Source organism: Diadema antillarum, unplaced genomic scaffold, assembly GCF_040938485.1.
Source record: "Diadema antillarum isolate AM-2024a unplaced genomic scaffold, OU_Dant_1.0 scf00000029, whole genome shotgun sequence".
In the NCBI taxonomy this organism is placed as follows: domain Eukaryota; kingdom Metazoa; phylum Echinodermata; class Echinoidea; order Diadematoida; family Diadematidae; genus Diadema; species Diadema antillarum.
Window position 1 is genome coordinate 2477893 of NW_027270918.1, and position 22365 is coordinate 2500257.

General features: G+C 38.9%; 1 protein-coding gene across 1 annotated transcript in view; it reads left to right on the forward strand.

Moving 5' to 3' along the window:
• The window catches only part of LOC139739042 (pecanex-like protein 1), a 136182-nt gene that overhangs the window by 56759 nt on the left and 57058 nt on the right, over nt 1-22365 (forward strand). Inside the window, exons 22-33 of the mRNA XM_071649658.1 lie at nt 193-328; nt 829-1021; nt 1743-1851; nt 3089-3218; nt 3876-3934; nt 4746-4961; nt 5878-5937; nt 7130-7323; nt 15100-15330; nt 15868-15971; nt 17045-17195; nt 18298-18449. Coding sequence (XP_071505759.1) covers nt 193-328; nt 829-1021; nt 1743-1851; nt 3089-3218; nt 3876-3934; nt 4746-4961; nt 5878-5937; nt 7130-7323; nt 15100-15330; nt 15868-15971; nt 17045-17195; nt 18298-18449 — 1735 coding nt within the window. The remainder of the gene's footprint in view (nt 1-192; nt 329-828; nt 1022-1742; nt 1852-3088; nt 3219-3875; nt 3935-4745; nt 4962-5877; nt 5938-7129; nt 7324-15099; nt 15331-15867; nt 15972-17044; nt 17196-18297; nt 18450-22365) is intronic.

Genomic DNA, 22365 nt, shown 5'->3' on the forward strand with positions numbered 1-22365 from the left:
GCTGAAATTGTTTAAAAGCTACTTGTCCATTTGTAGTAAATAAGGACCTGTCCGACATGTGCTTTAAGGATGATAGCAAATAAAAACAACAAAAACTAGATGTCAAACGTGGCCAACCTGACACCTGGCTACAGCTAGACATGGCTGTTTGAGAAACAATTTCCATCATATGCTGGTCTCTCCTCGCCATAGATGCAGCCAAGATCATGCTGTTTGAGAAGCTGTATGTGTGGCTGTGCTTTGCCGAGCGTCACATCCTCTATCCGCTGGTCTTCATCAGTGGTCTCACAACGTCAGGACCACGCATCGCAGAGGAGTTCACTCCATTGTAAGCTCTTAAGCTATTCTATTACACTACTCTAACATCAACTTTTGCCTGTTATTCTTCTATATACTTGCTCTCATTTTACAAACACGCCAAACACAACACCAAAACAAAACAAAAGAGCTTATGTCTGTGTCACTGTGTACAGTATCAAAATAAATGAAAAATATTTGGACATTTTATAGCTATCGACAGGGAATGTGACATAGTAATGCATTAAAGCAAAAGAATTGGAAGATTATGAAGAAGTTGTTTATGTACAATGTATATGGACGCATTTATGTATTTATACATTTATTATTTATGTTGATTGTTATATGTTAATCCTGTCATTTGCAAATCAGACTGATCATCATGCTTCGGGGAATAAAGTCACATTACAAAGAACTAATATCACTGCCATGAATTTTGCATTGCTTTATGTGACAGAATCAACCCAGTATTATATCTTGCAATACAGCACCATCATATCAATGCATCTTTTCATTCTATGAACCAAAAAGTGGTGGCGCCGTTCTGATCAGCGTGTGCGGCCTGAAGCTGCTGCGTGGGGCCTTCGCCGACACGGCGCGCCAGTACCCCATCCTTGCCTTCACTGCTCTCTTCTTCAAGTACGACTTCAATTTTGGGTCCACCACCTACCTGACGGACTACTTTGTCATCCATTACTTCATCATGTCCATCCTACTGTCAAAGGTAAATATATGAACATGTGAAAGGTTTAATTTGTGCATACATGTATTTTCATAAAGTAGGGGATCACAGACCTCTGTTCGCTCCATCACTTTAATGTGCAAGGCGATCTTTTTGCGTGTTGTTAAATCGCGACCCAACAGTGATTGACGAAATTCAAGAAATTGAACACTCAGGGAAAATATCAGCTTTTGCAGTACCATCTACATATGATTGCCACTTATGTCTTATTGCTTGATATGGAGATATGAAGCTGCCTTATGCAAAGAAATGTTATGAATGGAAACAGTGTCATAAACCAATAGCAAAGGATTAATGTCTATCCTGAAGTAGAATAAGGATATTCCATCAGTGGAACATGGCGTAATGATTGTTTGGTTTGTCACGGTTTGTTCACATTTGTCAAGACAAATGAGTGAAATGTTTCCACTTGAAAAGGTAGATTTACCCCGTATCATCTCTGTCATCTTGCCTGAAGAAAATATGCTGTAAACATGATCAAATATGACGTAAATAGTGAAAATAAGATTTCTAGTAATGACAAAATGGCATAGTATGAAGAACCAAAATATGTAAAATAATCTGTATGTACATGGAAGGCATTGTCAGTGAATCACAGCTTCTTGTACATACGTGACTATATGGGATGCATGCCCTCTTTCTAAACCGTATACGGTGTAGACTTGGTGAATTTAACACAATTTTTTTGTTTCCTTTTCCCCAGATTTACGAGTGGCTGCTGAAGCTGAAGTTTGTGTTCACCTACATCGCCCCCTGGCAAATCACGTGGGGATCAGCGTTCCATGCCTTCGCCCAGCCCCTCAGTGCCCCACGTATCCTTTTTACTCTTCTTGGTTTTTTTTTTTCATCATCTTTGTAAGTGTTGTCGTGCAAGAATTTATGTCACATATAGAAAGCAGTTTTAGTGGGGGTTCATATAGATTGTCTTTTTGTCTTTTTTTCCCAATAAGAATTGTGAAATTTTGGACATGCAGTCAAGGATGCGTAGATGAGGTCGGAAGTTTGTCTCCTTGGGCTTGATTCAATAGATAGTTTGCAAATTATAGAAGGCACAATGATTGTATGATACCATGGCCATGGACTGTTAGCTGATTGGTTGTTTTTTCAACAGCTGCTAAATAGTAAATGCAATTATTGTGAATTTGTGATTGTTGCATCAAAAGTGCTGTCTGAAATATGGCCCAGTGCCCTGCAGTATCTGTGTAATCAATGTCAAACACTACCAGAAGAGTTGCTTTCATACCAGCGAAGATGAGCAGTGGATTGTTTTTTTCTAGTTGATTTTAGAGCTGAGAGTCCATGAGAAGTCCATTAATTCTCATTCTCTGTTTTTGACAGGCAGAAAAAAAAATTAGCAGATATAGTCATGGCTGGCGGAACCATGGGGGCCGTGGGGGCTTGGGCCCCCACACTTTTTGTGCACCATGCAAAGGAATACATAAGGTGACATCAATTTGGGCCCCCACACTTTTTTTAACCCGGAAGTACGTAAGTGGCACTAAATAGAAATACAGCTGTGAATAGAGATCTTGAAGTATAGAGCGTGGTATGGTTTTGTTTTTTGCACTGAAGACCTTTTTTTTTTTTTTTTCGCTTGTCAGCTGAAAAAACCCGGAAATGGAAGGGGAGAGATGAGCTGAGGACTTTTTTTTTTTGGCTTGCTAGCTCATGAAACCCGTAAGTGGGCCCCACACTTTTGAAAATGCTCTGCCAGCTCTGTAGTCTCCCTCAGACTGGTTGATTCATTCTTTGAAGGGAGTTATACTACACAAGTCATAATTTATGGTGACTTTGGCGAGCCTGCTGATTTTTGCAAAAGTAACAATATGCCAAGATATTGCCTCCTGCAACATGAGTGCAATATGTGTTGGCTCCAAGGTCAAGGTGCAATTTGCAAAATATTGTGCTTGCAAAGTGTGTGGTTGTATGCAGTAGTTTCTGTGTGATAATTTCTCAGCTCACATACCTTTCCAAATAGATGCATCACCTCTTGAAGTCACAAATCTGATATGAAGCATGATGATCCTTAATAAGAACATGATCGCCCAGACTCCGCCATGCTGTTTGTGCAGACTGCCATCTCTGCATTCTTCTCCACCCCTCTTAACCCCATCCTCGGCAGTGCAATATTCATCACCTCCTATATCAGACCAATGAAGTTCTGGGAAAGAGACTACAAGTGAGTGACAGCACATTGTTGGTTTGTTTGTATGTTTGTGTGTTTGTTTGTTTGTTTGGTTGTTTGTTTGGTTGTTTGTTTTATATTGTTCTATATTCTACGTTTTAACAAATCAACCATAAACATAACAAGAAATGAAATGAATGAATTGTCAAATACAGCAAAGACAGCACATACAGCAGTGTGCGTGCATTTGTATGTGTGCAGGTTCCAAAAGAATTTAATGTGAGTAAGTCTAAGATATGTTCTTATCCGGAACAAAAAGGAGTAAATTCCTATAAAATATATTTTTCCCACCCCATTTATATCCTTCTTTAAGATCCTTTTGTATGCTCTGCAGTTCTCTGATACTTTTTGCTAACTTTTTTTTTTTTTTTGATTGGATGACTGTGGAGAGATTTACTGAATGCTTAATATTATGATTTGTCATATTTTAACAGTTCATTACTGGCATGATAGATCTGTTGTACATTATGAGTCCATTTTTCCCAAGGTTAAGAACTTTGAGTGTATGAATTATGATGGGAGGGCTTCTGTGAAGAAGAAAAACACATTACATACTGTGGGTGAAGAACGTAAAGATGTTTGACTCCAATCTGTGCATTCATTAGTTACATGTTTTGGTCTTACATATTTTTTATGCTTCCCTTTGTGCAGTACCAAAAGAGTGGACCATTCCAACACCAAACTCTCCACTCAACTGGAGAAAAACCCAGGTAAGAGACTTTTCCCCTCAGGTTGTAGGTGCTCCTACCAGTTTGGTTGAGGTATCTTGGTGACAAGCCTGCTTTGTTTGTTTCTTCTGTTCCATGTTAAAGTATTGACTTCTTAGATTAGTTGTGAGCCATAGTTTTTATAAGGTGTATGCGTAAATACAGCAAAATCAAACAAAAATTTAGGCAAGTAAAATTATAATGACTTCCTCAGCAGAGCAGATCAATTGGAGAGCAGTGCTAAACTCAACTGAGCAAATGACCATGATGAATTAATTGATAATAATTATGATAATGTGGTCTTCTTTATCGAGGGTAGCCTCTTCAGTGTTGACACTGTTCTACAAGAGGGCCCTGCCATTATAACCGAATTGTCACTCAGTACCCATTAAACACCTGGGCCAAAATTGACCTTGTAATGATTATAAAATCGTCTGTTGAGAATGAGAAGGGCTTTAAGTCTTCTCGAACACTATGGGTTTTGTGGTCACTTAACGCCCTTATCATTCTCAACCGACGAAATGAATTTGAATTTTAAGGAATGCTAGGGAATATAGATAGTTTTATTTGTAATTGTCAATCCTCACACACACACACATGTCTGAATTTTTGTTTTCAAAGAAGTTTAGCTGATTGGTGAATTTGTATCTGAAGTGAATTGTATTAATTCACAATCAAAGTTTGATTTTACCTTCATGAACTTTTCAAAACCTGCAGAAAACAGGAGGCAAAAGCTCACCAGGGTAAAAATCAAACCTTGATTGTAAATTAATTAAATTTGCTTCTAAACCGTATCTGATCGTTTGCGACTCAGGTGCAGACGACAACAACCTGAACTCCATCTTCTACGAGCACCTGACACGCTCGCTGCAGGAGAGCCTGTGTGGGGACCTGGTGCTGGGCCGCTGGGGGAATGTGATGGCGGGCGACTGCTTCATCCTGGCCTCGGACTACCTCAATGCCCTGGTGCACATTGTGGAGATGGGCCACGGCTTCCTCACATTCCAGCTGCGGGGCCTGGAGTTCAGGGGTCAGGACACGCTATCTCCATTGCGTTTTCTTGTATTTTGTTTTAGTTTTTTGGGGGGGGTGGGGGGTTGTTTGTTTCTATCAATTTTTTTTTTAAATCTTATCCGGAAGATATTCAGAATTATGATTTCATACCTCGTGGCTGTTTTATACATTTGACTGATTTCATGTTGTCTTTTATGAGAGTGAAATTGATGGGAATTGTAAGTGGGGAAACTTCAGATATTTAACAGTAAAGCTCAAACAGAATGAGATTGTGCTTTTTTTTTCTGTAAAATTTCATACATAGGATATATCTTTTTTGATCACTTCAATACAGAACTTTTTTGAGTCTGGGTATCTAAATGTTTGTTCAAAGTACTTTCCCCACAGATTTTGCATACCATTACCTAACTTGAAGTAATTGTCTTTCATATTCCTGGGTTGTTTTACAATTTAAGTGAAAGACTGCAAAGAGCTGAGAATGAACAAATTGCTCTTTATAGCTAAAGAGAATGCTTAAAAGAATTTTCATTTGCCTGAGCACAAAAATTGATGTTTCCCTGGGCATTATCTTCAATGGGGGGCACTTTCTGCAATGGCACACGTCAGCCACCCACAATGTAATGTAAATGTAAAGTTAGAATTGTGCGAAAGTCCATTTCTTATGTCTTGTTATCGTCATGTAGTGATAATGATGTATGATTATAGTTTTATTTCCTTCCAACCAGTAATACTCAAAAAATAAAAAATAAATAAATAAATGAATAAAAGGAAACAATGTGCATAAAGTGCATAGAGTTGCTTGCATTCTGTGAGAAGTGGAATTCATTTCAGAAGTTGACATGACTTTGGAGAAAAAACTTAATCAACCAAGAAATTTCTTGTAGAATATGTTATCATTTAAACATTTCAATCATTTCTCTTGGTTTCTCTAGGAACCTACTGCCAGCAGCGAGAAGTGGAAGCCATCACTGAGGGTGTGGATGAGGATGATGGTGAGTTTTTCCCCCGACATATCACTGTAAAGATTTAATGATCTCGAGTGTAACATCCGCTATTTATGGGCTTCACACACAGTTTAAATCATTTCATTTCATTTCATTTCTGTATTTGACCAATTGCTGTTTAAAATCATTACATTGAAATCTGGCTTTGTCACACAATAAATATCAAAACATTTAGACAACATACAAAACAAAAAAACAAATTGCATTACATTTGTGTCATATATCATTAACATTTGTTTTAAAAAAAGAAAAAAAAAAGAAAAAAATTCAAGTAAAAAAAAAAATGGATATACAGACAACCCCCAAAACACAATGCCTCTGTCACCCTTGTAGGTGCAGGCATGAAAATTTGATTAAGTTTTACTTCTCAGGAGTCAGTCAGTGCGTGTGTCTGTAGTTGCATGCACTTGACAATAAAAAGCATCTCGTTGTCATATAAAATTTTGCCGATGATGTGTTCTAGCTTCGGAGAGCCAGAGATTATAAATTGCACCAGACCCCAAGCAAGTCGTACATACAACCTTGTACTCATAAGTGACCAGAGGTTAGTTTAATAAAGATGTTTTTTAAGTTGTTGAAAGATGTGATAATAACTACATGTACCTCCACAGCAACATCATCAATGCTTACATGTGATTGGCTGTTTCAAACTATCGCCAAGGTAATTGGAATGATTCCAATCCTGTTGATGTAATGGTCACCAGGACTCTTATTGCTGCATCATGACTGCAAAGTGACTTCTGTCTTTAGGTGTAATAAAGTTATAATGCAGATGCTGGTAGTAGTGATGGTACCATTTTGCTAGTGTTGTTATTATTTCAATGCTTGACTGTATTAATGACTGACAGCAAAAAGAATAACACTTGAATGCATAAAAACAGTTTCACATAAACTGTATGCGTATTAAATTTATCAGATATTCATATCTTATATCTGTTCAGATATTTTGTGCCCTGTATATATATGTGTGTGTGATGCGTAAATAAATAACTTATGTGAATAAATAAACAAAGACAAATTCAAATTCATGAAATTCGAATTTGACATAGATACATACAAACATATTCGTATGTGTGTACATACAGACATACAACTGTATGTTTATACCAGCACTCACAAGGCCCATGTAAACAGAGTGATTTAAAAGCTTTATTTTAATCGCTGTGTTGTACGCCCTCAGGGTGTTGCTGCTGTGAGCCTGGCCACCTGCCCCGCATGTTGTCCGCCAACGCAGCCTTTGGTCAGCGCTGGCTGTCCTGGCAAGTGACCGCCAGCAAGTACGTCCTCCTGGGCTACAGCATCTCGGACAACTGTGCATCGTCCATGCTGCAAGTCTTTGACCTACGCAACATCCTCATCTCCTACTATGTAAAGGTGAGCGAGTCGAATCTCTCTCCATTATTGCATGATGTGTTTGTTGTGTGAATACGTGCCTTCAAACATATACTACACCTACCTACGTATAAATCCCCAAGGCCAACCAGAGCATTTACCAACCGAGGGTTTCCTTGGTTTCTGCCTAAGTCAGTGGATTTTTTTTTTATGCCTCCGCCAACGAAGTGGCCGGAGGCATTATGTTTTCGGGTCGTCCATCCGTCCGTCCGTACGTCCGTCCGTACGTCCGTCCGTACGTCCGTCCCGTTTTGTTTTTGTCGATATCTCAAGAACCGTGTGGTGGTTTTACATAAAACTTAGTATGAGGGTATATCCTGGGGGGATAATACTTTGTTTGGATTTTAGGGTCACAGGGTCAAAGGTCAAAGGTCAAAGGTCACAGGTTATTTTGTGAAAAAAAGGTTGAAATTTCATGTTTTTCTCCATATCTCGCAAATGGTTCAAGGTATCTTCATTGAACTTAGTATATATGCATGTACCGATGGGCAGTGATTATCTAGGGAAGTTGGGGGGGTCACGGGTCAAAGGTCAGGGGTCAAAGGTCAAGGTCAACTCCTCAAAATATCAGTACTTTCCTTTTATTTATGCAATGCCTGAAGGATTTTTTTTAAACTTGATGTATGCATGTATTACCCAATATATATTCTGTGGGAAGTTTCTTGCCAAAAGGTCAAAGGTCAAAAGGTCAAAGGTCAAGTGAAAGTGCTAAATTGCACTTTTTCCTCCATATCTCGAAAGTAACTCAAGGTATCATCATGAAACTTACATATTTATGCATGTGCTACCTAACAGTGATTCTCTTTGGAACTGTGAGGTCAAAGGTCAATGGCCAAGTTTAGATAATACTATTTTACCATTTGATACTGAAATTATACTTTTTCTCAATACCTTGAAAATTACTCAATGCATAAACTTATAGAAGGGTCAAAAGTCAAGTAAAAATCATCAGTTCCCCAAATACCTGCACTCTGACGTTTTAATCATTCATCCAATTGAACCTAGTTCTAGGAAAGTGAACATTTAGCACATTTGTGGCAAACCTGTCATTTTAATATTTTGCCAATTGTGTGAAACTGTCATCACACATTGTCAAGACATTGTACTAAAGACCTATTAGGAGAACCATGCATTATGGCGGAGGCATACCAGTTGCCGTTACGACATTTCTAGTTGTCTTAATTGTAGGTCTTCCAAACTTTATGAAATTTGTGAAATAGATGTGTTAGGAGAGGTCCATGTCTTTAGTATACTGATTCTGGTAATATTTTGGGGGGATAAGAAAGATTTGGAATGTACAAGATATGGATGTAAGTGTTGGTGTGTTCGAAGAGTAACGGCAAAAGATATTTTGCATGGTTTATGCATCATTATGGAAGGCATTCAGTTTGTGTATCAATTGCATGTGTATATTTGTGTATGAGTGTTTGTGTGTCAGGATATGCGTGTATGTTTGTACGTATGAGTCTGTGTTTGTGGTTGTGTCTCTGGCTGTCTGCATGTAAGTGTGTGTGTGTCTGTGTGTCTGTGTGTGTGTGTGTGTGTGTGTGTGTGTGTGTGTGTGTGTGTTTGTCTGTGTCTTTGTCTGTACGTTTCTCTGTTTTTGTGTTGTATGTGTATGTGTGGTCATCCTCCAGAAAGTTGCCTACAGCAATCCACCAGATGGCAGAGCTCCGAAGAGCTGACACAAAAGTGCCAGGATGTATGCACACTTCAGACTTCACAAAAAGTCTGCGATTTCCTTTGCTGATGACAGCAAAAAAAAAAAAAAAACAACTGATATTTCTTATTTATTCACGTACAATTGTGTCGTAAAATCTAAACAAATATGGGTGCTTATTATACAACCCATTATGTCACATACCTCAAATACACTCTCATTTTACACTCCTGTCACATTTACTCTGAAAATGAAACTAACGGAAACACTGTAAATACAATATTGCTTCTCTTCCACGATTACTATTCAGTATCTAAATGATGAAATGTTTTCCAAAATTGGCATATAAGCACAAACAAGTAAATCTATGGTTATATTCATACATTTCTATACTGCATGCAAATGGGGAAGTGGCTAATTATCGTCCACTGAACTTGCCTGTTATGCAATTTTAAGCTCTTTGTAAATTCATGATCTCATAATCTATAATGAATATCACACTACATCTTTACTCAAGCTGCATTATCATATCAAAAAATCAACAGTGATTATAGGCCTTAAATCCACATCCTTTGCTTAGTCCAACAGGAAGAGTGAAAATAAAGTCAGTGCCTTGTAGAAAAAAAAAAAAGATTAAATATGTCATGTGATATTCTCTTTTTTTGTTTGTTTGTTAACCAGTGTGGCATTATTTCAACTCATAACAGCTTATAATGTTCATAATCAATGAGGGATGTGGAAATAGTGTAGAGTTTCGTAGAAGTCAGGTTGTGTTTATTGTAAGCAGTAGACCTCTCACTTAAATGAGAGTATACTCTATTCAAAAGAAAAGAAACAAGCAACAGTGAGAAAAAAAGAAATTAAAGCAAAATCAGACGAATATTAGAGATCATAGGTCATGTAAGTTTTTGTGTGTCATTTAACAAAGCATTCTGTGGAGACCAGTTAGGATTTGTCCTTGTCATGTGTGAGTGATGCTGCCTGTGTGGGAGTGTCTGCTATCTTCCCAAATTTAACAGCATGGAAAAATACAATGTATGATCTCTGATCAAAACATGAATGTGACATGCATGCATACATTTCTCTGTTCATCACTCGAATCCATGATTGCAAATTTTGCCACTTGTAAAATTGATGGGAAGTCCAGATTCGTAGAAAATTAGTATCACATACATATACACGTACATTTCTTTTACATTGTCCATTAGCAGAGTTATTAATGTGATTCATCATCATACCTTGCAACAAACATAAATGGTTTGCAATCCTACTGGACCCCACAAAATTGCTTGTAAATTCGCAGTTTGCCATAACGTGTGTTGCTATAATTGTAGATGTGAGACTTGATTATCACCAACATAATTATGATGTCATATCAAGTTCCGGCAAATCTGCTTCTGTCCACACAAAGTACAGAGCAGTGTCATGACAATTTGTACACTTCCTATCAACAAACATAGACATCATACATGATGTGCAATTGCTAGATTTTTGGCATGTGAGAGCACAATATGCCCTTTCAAATTTTGCCATCGTTCATCAGAAGGGGGAACACTTTTATATTTACCATTTGATGATGTCACAAAAGTTTCCCGAGCACCTCTTTCCCCACTTTACAGTGCATAGTCATAATACAGCATGGCATCTCCTAGCTACAAACACAGACTGGCATACATGTTTAAATGTAGATCGACATCTCTTGTCTTCTGTCCAAGGTCGTGACCTGTCCTTTCAAATATGTCATCATATTATGTAGGAAGGCTGGAACTCTGATATATGCCTTTCTATGATGTCACTTCTATGATGTCACTTCTATGATGTCACATGCGCTTCATTCATTGCTCCGTTTTCCTCCAACATGCCGCGGAGCATCAAAATTTGTGCCCCTATCTTTCCCGACAACAACAATAACAATAACAAAAATATGTCCACGCATGATGTAATGTGTAGCCATTGTGTGCGTCGAAATGACAGCGCATCCTTTCAAGATATGCGATCATTCACTCATTGGAAGGAAAGATGATCTTATTCTGTCGTGCTATGATGTCATTCAAGGTCCTAACCCTTTAACACACTCCCCCATATTCCAGCCCTCTATTCCTCGTCTTATCTGTTGTTATGTGTTGGCTTGGATACAGATATTTTTCCACATCAGATATTCTGCGAAATGTCTTTCATCTAGTTGGTATATTTAGTGCGTGACATCAAATCTCGTAAACCGATGCGTACCTGGCTAAACTCGCTTAGTCGTGTGACGTTATTCGACAAACGAAACAAAGATGTAAAATTCATGGCTTATACATGTGATACTTATCAATTTATATTCATTTCCTACTTCTGTTGAAGGAGAATGAAGCCCAAATGTCTCGACTGTAAAAAGCAGAAACATTCTTGGTATGAAGCTTGAAAATTAGAGTTTACTGCCTTGTTTATGGAATGAAACTTTTGCAAATTGCCACTGGCATTCAATGCATTGTGAAGACAAACACTTTCATGTGCATTCTACTTTCGCAAATCTTGACTCCTCGTGAAATCTGTGAAAGTTTCGCGCACGTGGACATTTCTGGTTTTACAGGATGTGGTCTAAAGGAATGCAACAATACTAGAACATATCAGTGAAGTTTGAGGAAAATCAAGCAATTTGATAAATAATTCTGAATGTTAAAGGGTGTGTACAGTTCTGGTTGAGGTGAGGATTTAGCTTTTAATGTTTTGCGAGATATTCAGAAACAACTCTATGAGATGTCAAAGAGCATGCAATATATAAAACTCCAAATTTTATTGTCCAAGAATGGAAATTCATTTTGCCCAATTGATCGTGGGCCCGGCAGCCACTGAGCAGCGCCAGATCGACGTTGCTCTAACCTTTTCAACTGTTGGAACGGCAAACAAGGTAGCAGCAACTCCCATCTTTTAACGTCTTTTGGTATGACGCGGCCGGGGTTTGAACCCACGACCTCCCAATTGTATGGGGTATCTTATTCTAAGGGGTATCAAAAGTTTATTTGATGAAAATCGGTTTTGAAATGGCTGAGATATCCAAAAACAAAGTGAAACAAAGAGATCCTAATAAAAGGCGTGGCCTGTCGCCTTTTATTCTTATCACTTTTTTGGATATCTCAGCCATTTGAAAACCAATTTTCATCAAATAAATGTTGAATCCTTCTTAAAATTACATGCCCCCTCATATTTCATAAGAGGTTTCTCCTTATCTCACTTATTAATGTTATAAACCTGAATCCCCACCTCAACCAGTACTGTACAGTCCCTTTAAAGTTTTGATACAGCCATTGCTCGCTGAGAAGACTACAACAGTTTGTAAGGTCATGCGTGTTTGTAACAATATAAAGAAAATATATAAAAAATTTAACATGTTTTCACTTTTCTAGCATAATGAAAGAGCACTTGACTTTAAAACCTCTTTTAGCTCTTTCAGAAAGCAGGGGCAATGATATTACTGTAAAGCCAGAAATTTTCACATGCATTTTAATTTTGCGAATTTCGGAAGAGCCAAGATTCGCAAAATTAGAATGCACATGAAAGTTCTTGCTTACGCTATCTTGATGCATTGAATGCCAGTGGTAATTCACAAATATGTCATGCCGCAGAAAAGGCTGTCAGCTCCAATTCATGAAAATTTCATGCTACTAATATTTCTTGCATTTATACAGTGTCTTAAATATGTCAGTAACAAGTTGAGGGAACATGTACTTTTCATCCCCCAAATTGGGAAATTTTGTGAATACCTGGTGATGCTATCTTAATGGATGAGTGATAGTCATGTGACTTCAGCAATTGTTCATTTTCTCTCAGGATTATCAGATCTTCCTAACCTATCAATGTGCATGGATCATGTGCTTGTGATGCTAAGATCAGGATTTTTACTAAAATGCCAGACACACCGATTTGGAGAATGATCGGCGACCTTGTCTCGCAATGTGAAATGTCACGACGATTGTAAGACATCAGATATGCAACATTCTTTTCTTTCTTTGTCTCTTTATTGTGAATGTGTGATTTGAGGAATCACTGACGCATACTATGATGACATCATGTCGGTTACACTAAAAATGTCCCCCGTGTGACCCCTTTGCTCGTCATACCTTGGATGTTTCCATGACGCACCTGAGGAGAGCATGTGATTGGTCAGAAGCTATCTAGTTTTATTTGTGATGCGTGCATCGGATTACCTTTGTTAGCAGTCACATGCAATGTTATGCAACTCTATTTTGAAGAGACAGGAACCTGTTCACTCAAAAGGGCAAACTTACACCGTCTTTTCGTCTGAAAGTTTTTTTCAAGAAGAAAAATATCATGGGATGCAAACCTCTCTAGCAAGCCCATCCAATCTCTGTTCAAGGTGATGTGATGATGGTCAAAAAGATTGTCAAATGAAGATATATATTTAATAATTTCTCAGTTTTAGTACACTAGACTTTATCATTTTCTTTAGTGCTCTGTACATTTTGAGTTTAGGTCTTAACTTTGCATTTCTGATTACCTATGTGAACATTTAGAGTGAGGTAGCACTTCATATATTTCATTTTATGATACGTGAGGCATCATGTTCTGCTCTGATGAGCATGTTTTAGCTTCAGACCGACAATTCATTGCACATATTTCATGAATGCAACTTTGCAGGCACTTCTTCCTAGTAGCAACGCTGTTTATACTCTTCTGTATGGCATATTGTAACGTGATATACATCACAACTTATTCTGGAGGCAAGGTTGTTGACATTCATCAGTCAGCGAGAATTGCTGTCAAAAGTCAGTCTGATGTGCGAACTGAAGGGGGCACTAATTTCCTTGCTCTCTTGTAGGATGTCTTATACTTCCATAGTAATGATTGTTTAAACTGTCAATCAAGATTCGGCAGACCGTATCACCGACCAAGCAGAAGTTTTGTGGCTTTTGTTCCTCTTCTGCAACCCATCTCCAGGGATGGGACTGTAAAATGGTCAATTAAGAAAATATGACTTGTACTTCCTCTTTTGTGGACCAATGCAACCACATGTTGTTGTTTTTTTGTGGATACCAACCACACTCTCGTAAATATATTTTTCATTTCTTCCCTGTTTCACCTTGCCAATATGGATGCTTTTGATACAGGTTTAATCTATATATTCTTGAAAGAATATTTGTTGTTTGTGTGCTTTTTCTTTAATTCCTCAAATGATTTATGTGCTGGGCAAATATTTAATGATCACTAGCGGTTATACAAATTAGTGAATCATGAATTCCAGAGGAAGAGCCCACTCTTTATTCTCTACATTTAGTGAATGTGGTTCATGCTGAGTTCAACTTTGATATTACATATTATTATGTGAAAATGCATTTACGTCTCTACATTTCATTGAGTTCTGTTTCATTGTAAATATGCTTTTGTACTAAAACTGTTTCATTGAATGGTATGCGTAGAACTAACCTAGGCAATACACAGTCACATGTCATTTGTATGCAAGGGGGTGTCAACCATTCTTTTTGTTCAGCTTAATGGATGATACCAAGGAGTGGTCAAACAATGACCCCTCAAAATGTTTTCTAAGCTAGAAGAAGTGTTCTTGCTTTCTGCATTTTCAAGAATGATTCAGACTGTGCTCTTTCTATTGCAGTACAAACTTTGCTGTGTAAATCAATCTGATAAATGGAGTGAAGCATTCAGAGAATTCATGTAAGATGCAGTGTTACTGATGCAGCCTTTGGTCTTCTGCTAGAATTACAAATAAACAACAACCTTATATGAGTAATTAGAGTGCACTCCTATTATAATGAACAGGGTAATAGCGAATTTGTTGTTACAACAAAGTAAAAATTCAGGTCTTAACATGATCATCTGTATATCTTTCTCTACTATACTGTTCGGTAATAGCGAAGTTTCAATGTAGCGAGAGAAACTACTGGTTTCAATGACTTAGTTGTAATGGGAATGCAATGTATTTAATTCGCACAAACTGAGACAAATATTCAATCTCTTTGACATACATTCATTTCAAAATGAGATGAAAACTCGTCCACTCACAAAGATTTTATTCTATTTTACATTTTTCCAACATTTCCAACATTTTTATTTCGTTTTTATTTTATCATATGACCCAGAGCATCATTTACTATGTCGTGCGCTGCCCGAAGCTGAGCCAGTGGCTGGAAAACGAATCCCTGTCTGCCGCCCTCGAGCCCTGCACGGGGGCCAACTACGTGGACTGCGACCCGACCTTCAACCCCAAGATAGACGACGACTACGACCAGGTCAAGAAGGGGGTGACGCGGGACAGCTTCTGTGATTGCTACCTGGAGTGGATCCAGCACTGTGCCAGCAGGAGGCAGGAGGTATTCTCTCAACCAATCGGACCATTTAGGATATTAACGTCTTCTTCTTTTTCTGCCTGCACCTTTCGTGCCTTGCCTGCAGAGCAAAGGGACATGTTTGTAGAATTTGACTTGAAATCGCTCTGAGAGGTAGAAAAGAAAAAAAGAATCCTAGCCAATATTTTGAATATTATCTGTAGTGAAGACTAACATCACTTGCAATGAAAATGGAAAAATCATCAGTGTTGTTACTATTATGTCTGAATACTTCTCTTTGCTAATAGACTGATTTGCAATTGAAGTCAAATTTATGAGTGTTACTTTCATGGAGTCCTACAATGGTAACATGCTTTACTATTTACCTGTTTCTGATGAATAAAAACTTTAATACTTGGAATCCACCCTGCATACATTAGTTGTTGCTATGTCGGGCAAGCCTTGGGCAAGCTTTCTGCTTGCCGGGAATAACCTTTGTGTTAAACAATATATACGTCAAATATGAATGTGTTTGTAAACCGATCCATTCCTGGTATTCTATCATCTCCCTTATGCCCCCAGCCCGTTGAGAGTTCCAAGGATTCCCAGCTCGTCACCCTGTGCTTTGGTCTCTGTGTGCTGGGGAGGAGGGCTCTCGGCACCGCATCCCACCATCTCTCCACCAGGTGAGTGCCCCCCCCCCCCCCATCCCCTTTTGGAACTCTGGCTCCAACTCATACATGTACTTCATACTTGGTATATTTTGTGTGTTTGTATTTATGTGTCTGTGTTTGTGTGTGAGTTTGTGTGTGAGTGTGTGTGGGTGTGTGTGTGTGTGTATGTATATTTTTAATGCCTCTGCAACAGAGTGCTGCCAGAGGCACCTTTGTTGTTTTGGAGTAGGTGGTTAGAGAGACAGATAGATAAATGAATAGATAGATAGATAGATAGATAGATAGATAGATAGATAGATAGATAGATAGATAGATGTAGATGGATGGATGGATGGATGGATGGATGGATGGATGGATAGATAGAGTAAGTAGTTATAGAGATAGATAGATAGATAGATAGATAGATAGATAGATAGGTAGGTAGACAGATAGCTTTAAAGGTAAATAAGAAATAGATATATAGATTGAGAGAAAGGAACAGACAGGGAGAGAGAGAGAAAGAGAAGGGAGAGAGGGAAGGAGTGAGAGAGAGGGCGTTCAGCTAGAAGTATGCCCAGTTCTGATGCATTGGTAGTGGAGTGCACTTTTGTTCACTTAGGTCATTGTTAGAAGCCTCTGAATCCATTTTGTGCTCTTGCCTGTCCGATTATGCAGATAAATGCAGGTAATCCCATCGTTAAGTGTCATTTTTTACCATTTTAGCATATATGCTGTACTTGTTATCATGTTATTTCACTTGCTGTAAAAAATTCTTAATTTTCTCGCGAGTAATTTTTCACGCTCGCGCAGCTAAGTTGAATTTCACATGTTCTACATGTTTTTGATTCCGCGGAATCTAAGTATTGAATATTATTACATAAACAAGCAAAAAAAATGTGTATTTTTATTTTATGCCTTATTTAGATAATTTGTCCATCCTTCTTGTTGTCCTTGAGACCATCAGAATGTGTCGTCATCCTTGTATGCCCATGTTCACCTGTTACTGTCCCATGTGCCATGTTATTCCACTGTTATCCTCGGTACCAAAGAATCCCTGTCCTAGTCCTCACAAAACCACGCCATTAACCTGTTGGCTCACTCCGCAGCATCCTGGAGTCGTTCCTCTACGGCCTGCACGCTCTCTTCAAGGGGGACTTTCGCATCACCTCACCCCGCGACGAGTGGGTGTTCCAGGACGTGGAGATGCTACGCAGGTGCGTGGCGCCCGGCGTCAGGATGTCGCTCAAGCTGCATCAGGTAAGGCCCCTGACTCATCTTCCCCCTGTATTAAAAAAAAGATTAAAAATCCTTCTCCCCTGCTCCGTCGTGAGATCAGGGACGATGAGGTGTTGATTGGAAGGTAGGTTTGGCGGTTTCTTCCCCAGACTTCTCGTAACTTTTAAGTGCAAAGGTCATAGGTTCAAACCCAGCCAGCAATTGACTGGTTTTAGATAATGTGTTCAAATGTATGGATATTTTTTTTCTCCCGTGAGTACCTTGTAATGGTCTATTCTGTTTGCCTGTGTCTGCTAAGTAAATGTCAGAGCATGGAATCCAGATAATGTCCATTACTCCATTTTCTATCAGGCAGTCTTCTTCCGAGCTCTCTGGTTGTAGGAAATGTCTACTATTTAAAGGTTGACCCTGTTACACCCTTTCATTTTGCATAACATTTTCTCTATGCCTTTTACTCCCAGGTCTTTTGTATAACATTTCAAATTAGAGTACCATTTTGTAGATCCTTCCAAAATTGTAAAACCCAATTTCACCCTTTTATTCTCAGAACCTCTTTACACCCTTTCATTTTATGAAGCAGTTTCTATAACCCTTTCATTCCCAGCTCTTTTGTAGACCCTTTCAAATTGTAAAACCCTTTTGATAACCCTTTAATTCTCAGTACCTCTATACACCCTTTCATTTTGTAAAGCAGTTCCTATAACCCTTCCATTCCCAGCTCTTTTGTACACCCATTCAAATTGTAGTACTCATTTTAACTCTTTCATTCTCAGTACCTCTTTACACCCTTTCATTTTGTAAAGCAGGTTCTACAGTCCTTTAATTCCCTGCTCTTTTTAGACCCTTTCAAATTGCATAATCCTTCTGATAACCATTTCATTCTAAATACCTCTATACACCATTTCATTCTGCAGAATTAGTAATCCTTTCATTCTTAGCGTTTCAAATTACATAATGAGAAGACAATTTCTTTCGGGGGTGGGATGAAATAGAGTGGGAAAATTGATGGGAAAATGAGAAAAAAATGAAGTGAAATGGCAGGAAAAAAAAACACCAACCAAACAAGAAATGATGAAATATTAGTTCTTCCGCTATGCATTTTTTGTTGACCTAACTTTTGCAGGATCACTTCACATCTCCTGAGGAGTATGATGACCACCAGGCTCTCTATGATGCCATCTCAAGCCACGAACAGAATCTAGTGATCGCACACGAGGGAGATCCAGCGTGGAGGAACGCCGTCCTGTCCAACACGCCGTCCCTGCTGGCACTCAGGTCAGTCTTAGCCGCATCTTTCCATGCATGCTGTCTGCTTGCTCTGTGTGTGCTTGCTCTGTGTGTGTGTATGGTCTACCAACACAAGACTCTACATATCGGACTGAAAGACTGCAATTTTAATACACCATGTGTACTTGATACCATCAGTAATCTACCTACATTGTACAAGGGACTTTCCCTAGTGGACTGACAGATGTTTGGTAATTTGCGCACCCGACCCCCTTTCAGACTAGAGTGTTCTTGCATGGATGTACAACATGGATGTATAGTAGGACATTTTCGTGTGCCCGAATGGTCATGCATTAATGTGTCATGTGATATGCTGTATGAATATACGTTGTACATTGAAGCAGTGGTTTGACTGTCATTTCGATGTATGATGTACATTCACATCTGAATGCTCTCATATCAATATGCCATAAAGTAGGCAGGGCTTTTTCGCAAACTATGTACCAATGAATCTAGCACAATGTAAAAACACAATTCGCAAAGCCCATGCAAAGTTTGTACTGCACAAGGGAGAGACTCATGCACATTTATGAGCTTCTCATAAAACACAACAGTGCATGAGGTCTGATGCTGCCATACGATTACCGCATATCGGGACGTTGTGTCTGAATGGTCTTATATTAATATGTGGTATACAATGTATATCCATATGTCATTTGAATATACAAATGTATGTGATAACTTGGTGTGTCTGATAGTGCTCAGAGATACCATTCATGGGGAATGGGGTGATCTGGACTCACTCGAGAATTTTCATGTATTTCTGTTAGACTGCTGTGATTTAATCAACTTGCACAAGATTCCAGTAGCAGAGACAAAAAACAACAACAGCAACATACTGCTGTGTGTTTGGGTTTGCATGTGCATGTGTGTGTGAGAATAAAAAAAGTGTGTGTGTGTGTGTGTTTGTGTGTGTGTGTGTGTGTGTGTGTGCAACTAACCACAGAATATTGCCAGTGCGACAGGCTAATAAGGAATCATAAGAGCAGACAGAAAATTAACATGCTGCTATGTGAAAAGTGTGTTGCATTAAAGTGAGCAGATTGTGGCCCTTAAACATACATGCCTCCTTTCATCAAATATGATGGAAGAGAAGGTCACAGTGTAATAGCATGAAAGTCACAGCGCGATAGCTCTGAGTACTGTAAGAATCGAATAGCCACTGACACCTGTATGACTTTAGCTACTCATTACTTGGTAGTTCATTGGTGCTTCAGTTGAAATTCCAGCGCAAGAAGAAGTCATGAGGAAGTTCTTTTCCTTAAGAGTGCCTCCCTCTTCCTGTCCTGAATCCACTCGGGACTTCACCAGAATGTAGCAAAATATCAGCAAGCTCATAAGCCAGGCAGTCCATCACGGGGACTTTCCTTACATTTTAAGAAATGTAGAATATGTGCTGAATTTCTTTTTTTTTTTTCTTTTAATATTTTTTTCTTTAACCTATCTCGCTGTGAATCTAGTGCGGATATCCATTTTCTGTCTCTGCAGAGGAGCATCAGGCTTTCTGGGAATGACAAGAAGGAAACATTTAATTTTCCTGTGAGGCCTTGTGAAGAAGTTGTGCTAGAACATGGCAATGGAGTTGGTCCCTCCCACCCCACCCCCACCCCCCACCCCCGGCCCTTCTCCTCCAAGTTGAGAAAAGATTTTTGACGATTGCAGAGTGGCTACGTTCCGGTAGTCAGTGCTGAACGTGGCCGGACGCTAAACACTTGTGAACCAGGCAAGCCCAAAATCAAAACATTTATTTATGTCACATTCTGAGATGCCCTCCAAGTTTGCCCCTTTGTAACCCACTCTCCCTCCCCGCCCCCTCCTTTTTGCCGCAAATTGATGACATCACCAGATGTTCCAGAGAAACGAGAATATCGTGTGAAACAAGGTTTGTTGCCGATTAGGAAAGTCGCTTTGTGGTTTCAGTCAAAGCGCTAAAGAAACAGTGAGTAATTTGTCACTCCTACGCGTTTCGGGTCAAGTGCGATGCTTGGCTGGCAACCAAAGGAAGATTTCTTTTCTGCATGAAAACGCGTCCCTCATCGTACAGGCAGACATTGGGGAAGCCTAATGCTTTAAGAGTAGTGATTACATATTGGCGATACCAAGGTTTGTGTAGGGCAGTTAAAGGCCCTTTTTCTTGCAGTTCCTGACTCTTTTCAAGTTACAAGTATAGACTTGCAATTACGAGCCCTAGAAGTCAGGTTGTCTCAGATTTTGGATCAAGTCAAATCAGAATGTATTCCAGTGGTTGATACTTTGTACTGACATGAGGGTAATACAGCACCCCAGGGTCATCAAAGCATATTCAGGGTTTATTAATTGACATACATGTACCAGTGCTGGCTATTGAAGAAATTGGATCTCAAGTTTTGTGTATGCATGTATGCTGTTGATACCAAAATACATTTCTGTGTTGTGTTCCAAATTAACGATAAAAGGGTGGTCATCAGTTCAAGTGCAATCTTTGTGCAGTAGAGTTCATACAAAGTAACCTGATTTGTTCCTGTTTGTGTGGCATACATTTAAAAGAAAAATAAAACCAAACTTCTGAATGTTATTCATATTTGACTAGCTTCTTGTTAGCATTGACGTCATATTCATAAGTTTTATATAATTTGTTTGTTTTAAATAAGACAAAGCAAAGCAAAACATAAGCTGTGATGAAACATTGATAAATACAGCTTTGAGTACTGTATTTATAAACTCCCTTCAGAGTTGCCATGCAAGTAAACAAACTTTCTTTAAACAGAGATTAACTCTAAACGTGTGGAGTGTGTGTCTAGATGAAAGATGTTGACATAGGTAGACTCGTCTAGTGGTGCCCATGCTGAGACAGACGTCATATTGCCCATTACCCAATTTTCTGGAGGAAGTCCTCATTCCATTACCCCTTGAATGAGCGCACCTAAATTGAATTAGCTATGGTTCACAGACACCGTTGGCCCTAGCATCTGCTTGGGCAGCATATTTCAGGCTACTACGAATTATATTTAGATTTGATATTTCGAGAGTGAATCAGTTTGAAAAAAAAAAACCCCAAACAACTCCGAATGTAGGTAACCGTCGTCATTGCTGGTTGACAGTCTATTTCCCTTCAATATATACACTAGTCAAGATTATATGTATGTGCGTGTGTGTATTTGTATCTATACACATATATACAAGAAGTAGATAGAACTGAGCTCAAATTCATGCATAGTAAAGACTTCTGGTTTTATACTGCGTTAACGAAAAAATTCATGATTTATTCTTTTGATGAGAAAATTGAAGGGCTTTCTATAGTTTGTGTGTGTCTACCTGCTGCTTGTTTCAATGCCCAAATGGTCTTTGAATTGACCGACTAGCTGAACTTGAGAACCACAAAACCATGTAACTATGACAACCATATTAGCTGTTGATAACTCTTCATATAATTATTGTGGTTCCCCCCCCCCCCCATCCATGTAGATGTTATTCTCAATTAAGATCTGTTTTCCTTTTGTTAAAGTGGTCTCAGCTGTCTACATCACGCTGTGTGCTACAAGCCCACAGGACTTTTCTGACATCTCATCTTCTAAACAACTGATACTATTTATATCTCATCATTGCATCTCTCATTGTACCCATCGCAATAAAACAGCGAGGATGGAGTCGGGGCATACCAGACCGATACATCCTCGCTTCCATCACCGAGGGACCAGTGTTCTTAATGGACCCTGACAGGTGATTCCCCCCACCACACCCATTCCCAACTCCCCCATTCCCAAAACATACCTGTTGATTAATGTATCTGTACATTGGAGCAGATGTCACATCCCTGTTCATTCAGGAAGGGTGGTTCCAGGAGGAAACTCTACTCATTTTCATCCCACTATTGGTAATTATCTTCTTTTTTTTTAATATCTTACCCCCTCCCCCCCCCCCCCCC